The sequence below is a fragment of the Carassius auratus genome, chromosome 34, assembly GCF_003368295.1.
Source record: "Carassius auratus strain Wakin chromosome 34, ASM336829v1, whole genome shotgun sequence".
Lineage (NCBI taxonomy): Eukaryota > Metazoa > Chordata > Actinopteri > Cypriniformes > Cyprinidae > Carassius > Carassius auratus.
Genome location: NC_039276.1, coordinates 20054125 through 20066600, shown reverse-complemented (window position 1 = coordinate 20066600; position 12476 = coordinate 20054125). Strand labels below are relative to the sequence as shown.

General features: G+C 37.9%; 1 protein-coding gene across 3 annotated transcripts; it reads right to left on the bottom strand.

Annotated features, from left to right (window-relative positions):
• Nucleotides 1-3971: 3971 nt before the first annotated feature.
• LOC113053483 (homeobox protein PKNOX1-like) lies at nucleotides 3972-12384 on the bottom strand. 3 transcript variants are annotated; one of them, XM_026218563.1, is made up of 10 exons: nucleotides 12275-12384; nucleotides 8302-8432; nucleotides 7824-7995; nucleotides 7541-7711; nucleotides 7341-7455; nucleotides 6909-7006; nucleotides 6680-6808; nucleotides 6505-6581; nucleotides 5586-5749; nucleotides 3972-5456 (listed from the first exon to the last, which is right to left on the bottom strand). In XM_026218563.1, the coding sequence occupies exons 2-10, from the start codon at nucleotides 8430-8432 to the stop codon at nucleotides 5266-5268; spliced, it is 1248 nt and encodes a 415-aa protein (XP_026074348.1). In that variant the 5' UTR covers nucleotides 12275-12384; the 3' UTR covers nucleotides 3972-5265. The 3 variants fall into 3 exon arrangements, with proteins under 3 accessions (XP_026074348.1, XP_026074347.1, XP_026074349.1); XM_026218562.1 differs by lacking the exon at nucleotides 12275-12384 and adding an exon at nucleotides 11028-12240; XM_026218564.1 differs by lacking the exon at nucleotides 12275-12384 and adding an exon at nucleotides 10742-10765.
• Between the last annotated feature and the right edge of the window lie 92 nt (nucleotides 12385-12476).

The window sequence follows — 12476 nt, the reverse complement described above, 5'->3', positions numbered from 1 at the left end:
TTTCCTTTACTGTACACCTACTCAATACATGGTAGTGGCTCCTTTTGCTTTAATTACTGCCTCGATTTGGCGTGGCATGGAGGTGATCAGTTTGTGGAATGGAATCCCAGGTTTCTTTGACAGTGGCCTTCAGCTTATCTGCATTTTTTGGTTTTTCATTTTCCTCTTGACAATACCCTATTGATTCTCTATGGGGTTCAGGTCTTGTGAGTTTGCTGGGAAATCAAGCACACTGCGTTGACATTTGTCAACATCACAGCAGAAATGACTTTATGCTACTTTTTAACTACTTTACTTCTAAGATCGATACTACTAGAGATAACATTGTAACAATGCAGCCTTCAGCTACAGTATCACATCAGACACAGTTCCACTCATTCTCTACTAAAGGATAGGAAGAATTGTACAAATTTGTTAAATCATCTAAACCAACAACATGTATGTTAGACCCTATTCAATCTAAGCTACTAAAAGAGATGCTTCCAGAAGTCATAGATCATCTTGTGACTATTGTTAATTCCTCATTGCCATCAGGATATGTCCCCAAAACCTTTAGACTGGTTGTTATTAAGCCTCTCATCAAAAAACCTCAACTTGATCCCAAAGTTGAGAACTAGTTAATTACAGACCGATCTTGAATCTCCCTTTTCTGTCCAAGATACTAGAAAAGGTATCATAGTACTGAGACAAATGACCCGCTCTTTTCATCTGATTGTATCTCTCTATTTGTGCTATTGGATTTTAGTGCTGAGTTTGACACAAGTGCTCGTGTTTACACGTGTAAGTATCTGGTGTTTTTTTGGAAATTCTGTACAGAAGATGTGTACTATCACCCTCTACCATGTAATAATGAATACACAGATTCTAGGAGTATAGCTCAAATATATTTAGACTTTTTGTAAGTGTAAGTCAAGTTTACTTAAATGTTATTTTAAGTATATTTCTGAGGAGTAAATAAAGCCCATTTCTGTGAAGTACATAAAAAGTAAACTAAAGGAAAGTGAAAGCTGTTCCTCTATCATCTATTGAGCTGGAATTCCAAAGTAACCTAGTGTCAATAAGTATGAACCACACAAATGTCCAGCAGCCCATCAAGATGCACACATAACCACTTTCAGGTATAACAGTCTCCTCATTATTTACAGTGTTTGCAAGGCAGCAATATTCTGAAAAAATGTCCTGAACTCCGCTGATAGAAGTATATAGCACAGCCCACACAGAATTCACATTCAAACAAAGCAGCTTTCTGTTCTTCATCAACACATCGTAAACTAACTATGGTCATAGGTTCCATTGAACTCTATTAGAAACAACATAAATTGTTATCATAGTTGCTATTTAGGAAATGCATGCCCTGCAATCTTATAATAGCCGAAAGAGAACATCAGTATGCTTTGGTGTTATAGTTATCTGTAATCTTTCTTGGGCCTTTACCAGCATAAATGCTGCATAAATGCCCAACATTTTAAATGTAACTGACAGCATTGACATCAAACTGACTTGTAATCAGTCAATTTAATGATTCTAGCCGCTCTTTAACTATTTCAGTTGATTCTTATATGTTGACTGAAAGCAAGATGTGTGCTGAGTCTTGTGACAGCTAAAGCAGCTCTGATCTGATTTAATTTACACAGAACTAAAACCTCTTCATTCACGTGTGCCTCACCCTCAGGAATGAATACATTTCAATGTATCTGTAATCTGCTTAGAATTGTAGACACTGTTGTAAATATGACATTGAGTTTGGTATGTTGTTTACAAGCCATTCAGGGTATTTTTGTACACATAGTACAGCTTCTTTCCTTTTATGGCCCCTGTGGTTTGTGTAAGCCTGCTATTTTAGGCCTGGAGTCTCTGCTCACAGCAGTTTCCCAGAACACTTGTGCATATTTGACTCTTTTACAGCTGATTTGCTTTTCATTTTCATTCTCCAGCATAGTAGATTAATATCTTAAAGTCAAATGTTATTAATATTTTGTAGATTTTCTCAGCATGCATGAAGAGTTCAATTTCTGTCATCATTTTCTTACCTCAAGTAAAACAAACCCTTTTGATTTTCATTTTTCCATGGGACATATTAGGAGCTCATATTACTCATATGATATTTCCTTACGTCATAGTCATGCCCTTCACTGCTGATTTTTATTCAAAACAGGCCTTTCTTTTTTCTCAAGGCAAATATGGTTTTGGATGAATTAACCCGTATTATTGACATACAATTTCTTAACCATTTGAATGGGTTTGTTTTCTTCTCTCTCCCTACTAGTAAAACCCAATGCATTCTGGGAATGATAACAACACTTAAGTGCAGGAAGCACCGCCCACACAAAGTCAATCAGATTTTTCTTCTTCTCGAAACTGCTATTTTGGAGTTTTCTGAAAAGTTTTGTATTCGCTTTAAAAATTTATCTTTATAACTATAAATTGCAAATGTAATAATACTGGTCACATCGGAGTTTACCAAATAATCATTTGATCTATTTCTGCATAGCTTGTGGTTCCAGACCTAAGTTTAATGCTTATACAGCAAGCCGTAACCGTTGAGGGTCAGTTCCCCGGGACTTTCAGAACGAGCACCTGTGTGTGTGGAGGCTCCATCATATCATCTCGCTGGATACTGACTGCTGCACATTGTGTATACGGGGTTCATGGAACAATATTCAGACACCCACATGGAAATGATGATAGTCTGCAGCTTTCCATGCAGGTTTGCATATAAACTGTGGACATGTTGGTTTGATTGAACAGCCAGTTAATGCAATGCAATCTCTCGCAGTGGAGAAGATCATTTATTAAAATTGCTACAGACCTAAGGGCTTGGACCATGATATGGCTCTGATGAAACTGGTGCAGCCCCTCAGCTTCAGTGGTACCTTCTGCAATATGTGTTTGTTTAAAATAGTTATTCTGAAGAACCACTGCTATTGTAATGACTGACAGTGAGGTTTCACTAAAGTCATCCATACACTACACAATTTTCAAAGTTGTTTACTGTGTCTCATTTAAAAAAAAACAATAGTGAAAGAAGTGGTACAGGAAATAATGTGGTTTCAGATATGCAGAAGTCACACTTTGTGATCATCACTCACATGAACAAAAACCAATTTGCCTTTTGTCTAAAATCACAAGAAAGGTGGAGTGAAAATTGTATACCCAACATAAGCTGAACCTGGGGTTTACACCTGGATGGAGCCAGGATTGTGATCATGTCACATTCGTCTGTGAACAAAGAAGTTTGTGGTTTGTCAAAAGGTACACCTCCTTTTTATGAATTTTGTACACTCCTTCAAATTAAAGTTTGCACTGTTGTGATTCATTTCTTATAAATCGAATGGAAAAATACCAGAAACAAGGCAGTTGTAAAAAGGGAGTGGTTACACTCTGAAATCATCTCATCAGTTATTCTGATGAAACAGCGCCCTCTTGTGGTTTAAGAATTACAAGAAGAAGAAAAAACTACAATAATCGTCTCTGCTACTTTTCATACAGAGAGAATAAAAGCTGCATTCCTCTACTCCCAGCTCTACAGTTTACTTACGGGAAAGACAACATCAAGGAACTGAATCCAGGTAAAAACAAACCTTGCACTGGTCACTATGTCAAATACAGGCACGGCTTAAGATACCATTATAGTACACGCACTCAAATCTGAAAAGGTTTTATTTGTAAGTAGTCTTAGACAGTACTTGCTTTAAGTTTTAAGAAACAGCTGCCAAACAATCCTCTGACGTGTCCTGAAGTATTAAATACACAAATATTCCAATGTGCTTGTCTAATAATTTTTCAATGATTATGGTGAAAAAAAGGACGAAGTCCAACCATCAATGCAAAAAGTATTTTCACGGTTGCAAAACTTTTTAAAGGCTTTAATATGTTATACTACTGTAGTGTTTACAGTCCTTAAATAAGCAAAAAAAAAAAAAAAAAAACATCACAATTTATAACATTTAACATAAAATGGTGTGGCAAAATACTAAAAACTTGACCTTTATTTGACTTTTATATGGACATTTTATGCCATAATTGCCCAAAGCATCTATAACTCTGATTAAAGGAAGCTTTGCATGTTAACCTACATAGTAAAAACAAAAATGTCCCTCTGAAACTAAGGAACATCTTCAGCATAAGCAACACTACTGGAAGAGACTTTTATGTAACTCATATTACTAAATTTAATCAACATATCAGGCTTTCTGTGCTTATCAGCAGTATAGTTTTACAAAAGAATATGTAAGGCATTTTGTATGTGAGTTTTAAAGGAAAACGCCACTGTTTTTCCATATTCCGATATGTTCTTCCCTCAACTTAGAAGAGTTGATATGTACCTCTCCCATCTCAGTCCAAGCACTCAATTGCTGTAGTGCGGTGCCACTATGCTTGCGTTTAACTTAGGATCATTCATTCCTTAGGATCCAAACAGGGACGAATTTAGGAGCACACACTTAATGTGTTAATGAGTGACTGAAGAGCACTTCGCAGCACACATTAGTCGTCATTTTTATCTGCTTAAAAAAAAAATCGCCACATTTTATATCAACTCGTCTAAGTTGAGGGAAAAATAGTGGAATATGAAAAAACTGTGGCGTTTTCCTTTAAAACCAATTAACATATTTAAAAATGTTTATAATCCAACATCTTTTTAGCTTTTTCTAAAAAACTTTGTCAACCCCCGAAAACAGGGCAGATAGTACCGTTTCTGTACATAAATATTCCCTATAAAACATAAACAAACAAACAAACAAAAGAAGAAAAGAAAAAAACAACACTTTTTACAACATTCATATATAAAAATAATCATCTCTTCTCTCGAACTCCGTCTGGAGCCTCTCTACAAGCGTGGCATACAAGAAAACATGAACATGCATTGTGAATAAAACCAGCACGACAACACTCTTAAAATCTTGGCATTCAAACGAGTTAATATAGGAAAAAGTCCATTACAAACATTCACTACAGAAGCTCAAAACCTTTCCTCTGCGTTCTACTGTTCCAATCTTCATGAAGGGTCTGTATATAAAAGTGCACGCACCTGCATGTCTATGCAATAAAACCAGGTGCAGAACTGCAACTCCTCGCTCTGCATGATTCAGTAACGTTGTGCTCTCTGTTAAATGTTTGTGTGAGTAACATACCGTACTCTTAAATTATTTGTTTTTGTAGTGCACAAGTATCAGCTTTGCTGAAAGTCTACGAGGGGACTGGATCTCTTGTCACCAGTGTCATGTAAACGCAAGCATGCAGTGTGTGACCTGAGGTCCATGTGTCTTATTCACTAACATCTAAACCCAGCCCAGTCATGTCAGCAGATGACAAATCTGCCTCATCTTCATTGCTGCTTTCCTCGGATTCATCCTCGCTGTGATCTCCCATCATGACTTGCTGCATGGCAAGAGCTGCCCCATCTGATGAAAGCGTCTGGAAGCCATCGACGTTCATCCCCACTGTAACCATACTACCTGCACACAATCAGCACATTCACTGTCAAAACTCAGTAAAGGAAAATCTGTTATATCAAACCAAGAAAACAGACTTGTTTTAATATTGGAGCAGGAGTGCTGTGAGAACACATTATTTTGAGGCGGTACCGTCTGGCATTGTGAGCTGCTGCTGGGTTTCAGATGAGGTGATAGAGTCAGACCAGAAGCGGTGAAGCGGGCGGCTCGGAGCGCTCTTCTTCTTGGCTTTAGACATCTCTGTGGAGCTGGCATCTAGCATTGGCTGCAAGATCCGTCTTCGAGCATTAATAAACCTGCAGGACAGACCCAAAAGACAATATTTTGCATCCCTCGTTATGCATGGAAGAATAAAAAGCATTGTTCTATAAAGAATTATATAATCTATATATAGATCAGTGTGTGGTGAATTATAATGAATGGCTTCGCGAGTTATTTTAATTTTGCATGCTGTATTTCAATGATTTTAAATGTGTGATGCATACAACAGCGGATAAACTCAACTTGACTTTCACTGTCTGTTTTATTTAACAAACAGTTTTCATATGTATAACTACATAATAGAAATGAATATTCTATACATTCTAAATTCAGATGTAGTTACTTGGGTTTATTGTTCACACTATAATTATTTGGCTTTGTTAGTTACTATTGTGTTTAGAACTTAAATGACTGACGTCAGAAGTTTCCCAGGTACACTATCAATAAAATACATAAGTGCACCGCATTTGAGAACTGAATTTAAATATTTTATTTATAAAGGAGATAAAACAAGATTAGGAACATAAAGTAGGGCTGTCAAAATGGGCTGCTATTTTGGTAATTAAGTACAAATGAAAGACAGATGTGTTTATACAAATAAAATAATGTGGGAATAATGAAAGGATTAAGTATGAAAAAAAAAGCTTATGATTTTATGATATTACTAAACAGTTCTATTACAGTATACAGCATATTTTACTGATTATGTGGTTAATTTCACAATCAGTTAACTTCAGAATAATTCCAGAGAAGCTGCAACAGAGTCTCTGTTCTTGCTGGATTGACTTACCAATTGTTGACCTGGAGTAAAGTCAGGTTTGTTTGAATTGCAAGTTGCTTTTTCTCTTCCTCAGTGGGATAGGGGTGCTACATAAAGTCGGTGAACATTTAAGTGTTAATTCATTTATATCAGGTAAAACGATACTGCAATGACTTTCTTTTTTAACATTTGTTTGCCAACTAACCGCAATGTGCTGGAAGAGCCAGGAGCGCATGACATTGGTAGCCTGTTTGGGGAGAACCCCACGCTTGTTTTTAGGTGAGCTGTCATCTCCCCCAAAGAAACTCAGGTCCTGATTGAGCTGAAGCTGGAGCTGCAGGAAGTAGAAGGGGACACTGATCAGAGAGTCTGCTCGTGATCTGTGAGTAAACGTGTGTGTGTGTGTGTGTGCTCTGCTGGGGTGTCATCCAAACCTGTGAGTTCTGGATGTGTATGGTTCCAGGTGAGATGGCTTGTGTCACCACTTGCCCCTGTGGTGTGACTACAGTCACAGGCTGATATACTGTATTACCTGCACAAAACACGATTTTATATTTTCTTTTCCCCCAGAGAAGCCATCATTTCAACCAAATAGCCAATGTTGCCAATTAGATTCACAATTTTCACATATAATAAAGCAATGCATGATTAATGCCATTAGAAAACAAAGAGTTTTACAGGAAAATAGTGTCTACAGAATTACATTGAAATATTGTTTATTTTCATCTCGTGCTCATGGTTTCTATTAGACTACATCCCCATCCAGTCAGGTGGTTGCATACAAACTATCTGCAAAATTTCACGTATGCCATATGATTGTATCTCTTTGCAGCTTCCAATGTAACTAATGACAGATGAACATGTACCTGTGACCACATGAGACGGGTTGACCGTGGTCATTGTAACACTGCCTTGTTGAAGACCTTGTGAGGGCACCACAATGCCCTGGGGATTGAGGACACCTGAGAAGGCATTGGACAACTGCAAAAGAATAAATAAATGAACACTACACCAGTGTACTCGCTGTGAGTGTTAGTGTCTAAAATCCAAGGAAAACAGCCTTTACTTGGTCATGGCCTGGAGAGTACGGGCTGCCTGGCTCTCCACTCAGAAGTGTCTCACTGTTCATCTTGGTCTTGAGGCAGGTAATGTAACGGCTGCAGAAGTCCTTGCACAGATCACTAACTTTCTCAAGCTCTAATAGATGAATCCTTAGCACCTGGATGGCCTTGACCATCTAAAAGAACGGAAACAGTTGTGACACTCGTCAGTGTTTGAAGTTAAGATTGAAGCTATGAGGTATTTACAATAATATTAGCTAATTCAACACCATCTGTCACATATCTTACCAAGCTATCAAGGTCTGGGTCTTCACTAAAGAAGGCTTTGCCATCTTTCTCCTGAACGCGTACAAAGTTTTCAATGTCAACATCAAAACTGGCAGAGGTTACGCAGTCAGAGCCCTGAGTGGACTGCTCACACTTCTCAAACAGCAGGGCCAAGAGAGGGAAGAGGGGATGTCTGTGGAGGAGAAGAACCATGTGTAAGAGAAGACACTGTTCAAGTCACTCCTTCAGCTAATATGATGATTTGATCCTCAAGAAATAATTCTTATCAATGTTGAATATAGTTGTTGTACTGCCACATGAATATAAAATTCAAAAGACCAGCATTTATTTGAAACAGAAATCTTCTGTAACATTACAAATGTCTTCACTGGCACTTTTGATGCATTGAATGCATCCTTGCTGAATTTGTAATAAATATATTTTTAAGTGTAATGTCTACTTATAAAATGTAAAGTGTAAATACAGACACTCATGTCACCTATATATGCAGGCTTTGTAGACATCCATTTGTGTTTGTGGTTCAGTGGATGCAGGGCTGCTGGAGCTTCCCCTGTTTTCACTGGCAAAGCCCTTCTCAAGGTCACTCTCTGACTGCTCCATGATCTGCATCTGATCCAAGAGAAAACAGCAACAAGGGATTACATCTCATATGCTACTTCTAACGATATCTTTGACAGTGGTATTTAAGCATATGTAGCTCAATTAGTTTATATCACTTCCAGTTGTACACTTCAACAGTTAAACTTGTACTCACAAAGTCTCATTAACAGCAATTAAATATATAACAAAAAATTATCTATTTAGTTTAAATGTTGATCATCAATGTCAGGACCTCAAACAAATGTATTAATAGTTCTTTAAATTTCTATTAATTTTATGACATCTGTGCAACTTTTGTAGCTTAAACCCCTGATTTTACGGATTTGTTTTCTAGCGAAAAAAATATTATATATATATATATATATATATATATATATATATATATATATATTAGTGCTGTCAAAATTAGCGCGTTAACGCATTCGATTAATTTGAAATATTTAACGCGTTAAAAAAAAATAACGCAATTAACGCGGTTGCAGTTTTTTTTATTTCCAGTTGTGGCCTATGTGTGTTCAACGTGCAAAGAAATATGGATAAGACCAAGGAAGGACTTTTAGACGGAAAGTTTCAGTATAAAACTCTGCCGGATTACTCTTCAGTCTGCCACAAGAAACATTATTCTTCATTCAGTCTGCCACAAGAAACAGCAACATTAAAATTATGAACTCAAATGTCATTGTTTAAAAAAATAAAAAAAAAAACAATGACTGTAACAGTGCGTAAATCAGACCTTTCTGTAACGCTAACGTTAATAAGCTTAAACGAAAATAACGAAATAATTGTGTAGCGGAGTATTTTTTGTACACAGTGCCGCGAACTGTCAATCACTCCTGTGCGCGTGCATCACTGTCCTCCTCGCAGCTGCAGCAACTTGCGCTCTCTCTCTTCATCAAGCTTTAAAACAAAAAGGGGACAAAAAGATCATATTGTCTTTGTGCATAGGCTATAGATTAATTAGATAAATGAATATCTAAATTTGTGCCTTGCCGTCTACGGTATTTTTTTAGAACTTAGAAAAAAGATGCTGCAGCCAATGAGCAGCCAGCGGGGGCTGCAGGACGACTCAACCTCCGCAGACAGTTTTTAATGTTTATCAGACAATAAATACTCAAGATTTTGCTTTAGTATAACTCACAACGAGTTTCACACACCTTCTCCGGCCACGTTGAGTTGTTGACACTTAACAGTGGGAAAAGCGACACATGCGCTATTCACTTGTATAACTTAAGGGTGAATGAGTAATGTAGTTTCTGCTCTGGGTGGGATGAATTAGGAAGCTTGCATTGTGAAGGGCGCTCTGAAAATCGGCAGTGCAGGTAAAAGATTAAGACCTCTATTAAAACAGATGTCCAAATGATCGTACCGGTACGCTACAAGCACGTTCTGGGCGCAAGGAGAGGTGGCGGTACGCTCAAGAGCTATATTTGGAAGTGGCGGTACTGCATACCGGCCCACTTAAAGCACTGGCAATGACTATACTTTGGAATTTTTTTGCAGTCCACTTAGAATTCAACATGGAAATCATTTTTGTCTATTATTGGCATTGATTGTTTTGAAATTCAAATGGTACTTACATGCCTGTGTTTTTATTTCTGTAATAAATATGGCTTTCAAGCCAACAGTTAATTTGGAGGATATTGATTGATTGTTACAAGTTAAACAAAAATTCCAATAAACAATCATATTTTGAATTTAAATAGTTTCTTTGTCTTGAGTTTACATTAATTATTTACATTTTACATTTACATATCCAAAAAGTTTCAGTCTTTTAATTGCGATTAATCGCGATTAATCGCGATTAATTTTAAAAAATTGTGCGATTAATTAGTTAATTTTTTTTAATCGATTGACAGCACTAATATATATATATATATATAGTGGGGAAAATAAGTATTTAGTCAGCCACCAATTGTGCAAGTTATCCCGTTTGAAATGATGAGAGAGGCCTGTAATTTTTATCATAGATACACTTCACAAAATGTAAAAAAAAAAAAACATTCTGAAAATCACATTGTAGGATTTTTAATGGATTTATTTGCAAATTAAAGTGGAAAATAAGTATTTGGTCAATAACGAGAGTTATTGCATAATTGTTGGCTGACTAAATACTTATTTTCCCCAATGTATGTGTGTGTGTATATTATATATATAAGTGAAAAAAGTGAAAGTGACGTGACATTCAGCCAAGTATGGTGACCCATACTCCGAATTCGTGCTCTGCATTTAACCCATCCAAAGTGCACACACACAGAGCAGTGAACACACAAACACACACACACACACACAGTGAACACACACACACAGTGAACACACACCCGGAGCAGTGGGCAGCCATTTATGCTGCAGCACCCAGGGAGCAGTTGGGGGTTCGATGCTTTGCTCAAGGACACCTAAGTCGTGGTATTGCCGGCCCGGGATTTTTAGAGATGGGAAAATGTGATGCATTTAAAACTAGTTCTGTTTCAAACCAAGTTAACTGTGATAGTTAGGTGTTTCAAACTTTCTTGGGGTAAAAACGTAAGGGGACACCAAAGTCGGCAGTTCTCATTGAAAGTGGCAAAAATATTTATTTATTTTTATTTTTTAATATATCCCTCCTACCTGCTGATCTCCCTCTTGATATTTGTCTACAGACAAAGAATGGGCAGACATCATAAAGTGACTGCTGCCAACACTGGGTCACCATAAGGGCAGGCAGCTGGGAACGAACTAAAAGTAAAGATGCATTAAAAAAAAAAAAAGGTTTTTGACAGAAACAGCTATATAGTTAGTGTAAACTCCTATGTAAACCACTTTTGATCTTAACCAACATGATTATACGGGCTTATAGCTTTCTTTCGTATTTAGCACATGCACCTAATCAAAGGGGGAATGCATGGTGTAAACTAGCAAAGGGAAGTCTGAATGTATTGATATGTAAACCCAGCGTGATTTACTACAGATCGACATCTGATTCTGCATGTTTGATCAGCACACACCCACTATATCACCATCACAGCTGCTGTGGGGAGTGCGCTTCTGTTTCTCTCATGTCTTCAACATTGGTGTTGAGCAATTTACATAAATTATACTTATTATCCAACAAAACTACGCTAACTTCACATAATGGCAAGTCCGTTTAAGCCAATCTCAACCAGAAGCCATTTGACAATTTGGTTTATTAACAAAAAATAAGTCTAGCTAAAGCGTTGCTGGTGTAAATAACGACTAGACTGCGACGCGTTAGTTAGTTGGCGTGTTTTTATCAGATCGTTTAAGTCATTGACTCCGATTAAACATGAAAACCAAGGAAACACTTGTCGGTCCAGTCTAAATGTTCACGTTATGTGGACTGAGAAATAATGTAGCAGCGGGTGTTGAGTAGCAAACGCCATGTTCCCGGAGCCGTTAGCTGGAGAATTAGCCCGCTAGCACACAGGAGCGAGTCGCCATAGCAGCGAGCGCCAAACAAATACTAACGTTACACACATGAGCGCGGTCCTCGACGTAAATGTAATTTAAAGGACGGTAACGTGCACTTTTAATTACTGTTAGTTTAAAAGCCGATTCTAAAGCTGTTAATTTAGGCCTGAGCCTGTCATCTAGCGCTCCTCTGGGCTGACTGAACCTGGCCTTCACTCAGCGCTCGGCCCTCGCTAGTATCAAACCTCCTGTCCTTCAAAAACCCGACACATTTCCCCTCCTCCTAGATGTTTTTAGGAGAAGATTGGCTCGACTGTCCCACGTCAGTCCTGTGAGCCCCTAACAGAGTACTATCTCTTTCCCTCAGCCCCGGGCATTTTTTGTGCGTCGCTCGGATAGTTTGATTGATAGGCAGCGAAAAAAGACGAGTTTGAGTGACAGCTTACCTGGGTGCCAATCTTCGTCACACTGACAAGCGGCTGCAGCAATCGGGATCCGCATTTGTCGCGCAACGTCACCACGCAAGGGGACGCACGGCCTTCAGCTCATGAATAACTAAGCAGGGGGAGGAGAAGTGACTCGCCTCTCAGCGAATATTTTAAACAGCGTTTCAACCATTTGCCAATTTAATGATAGAAACATTATTAT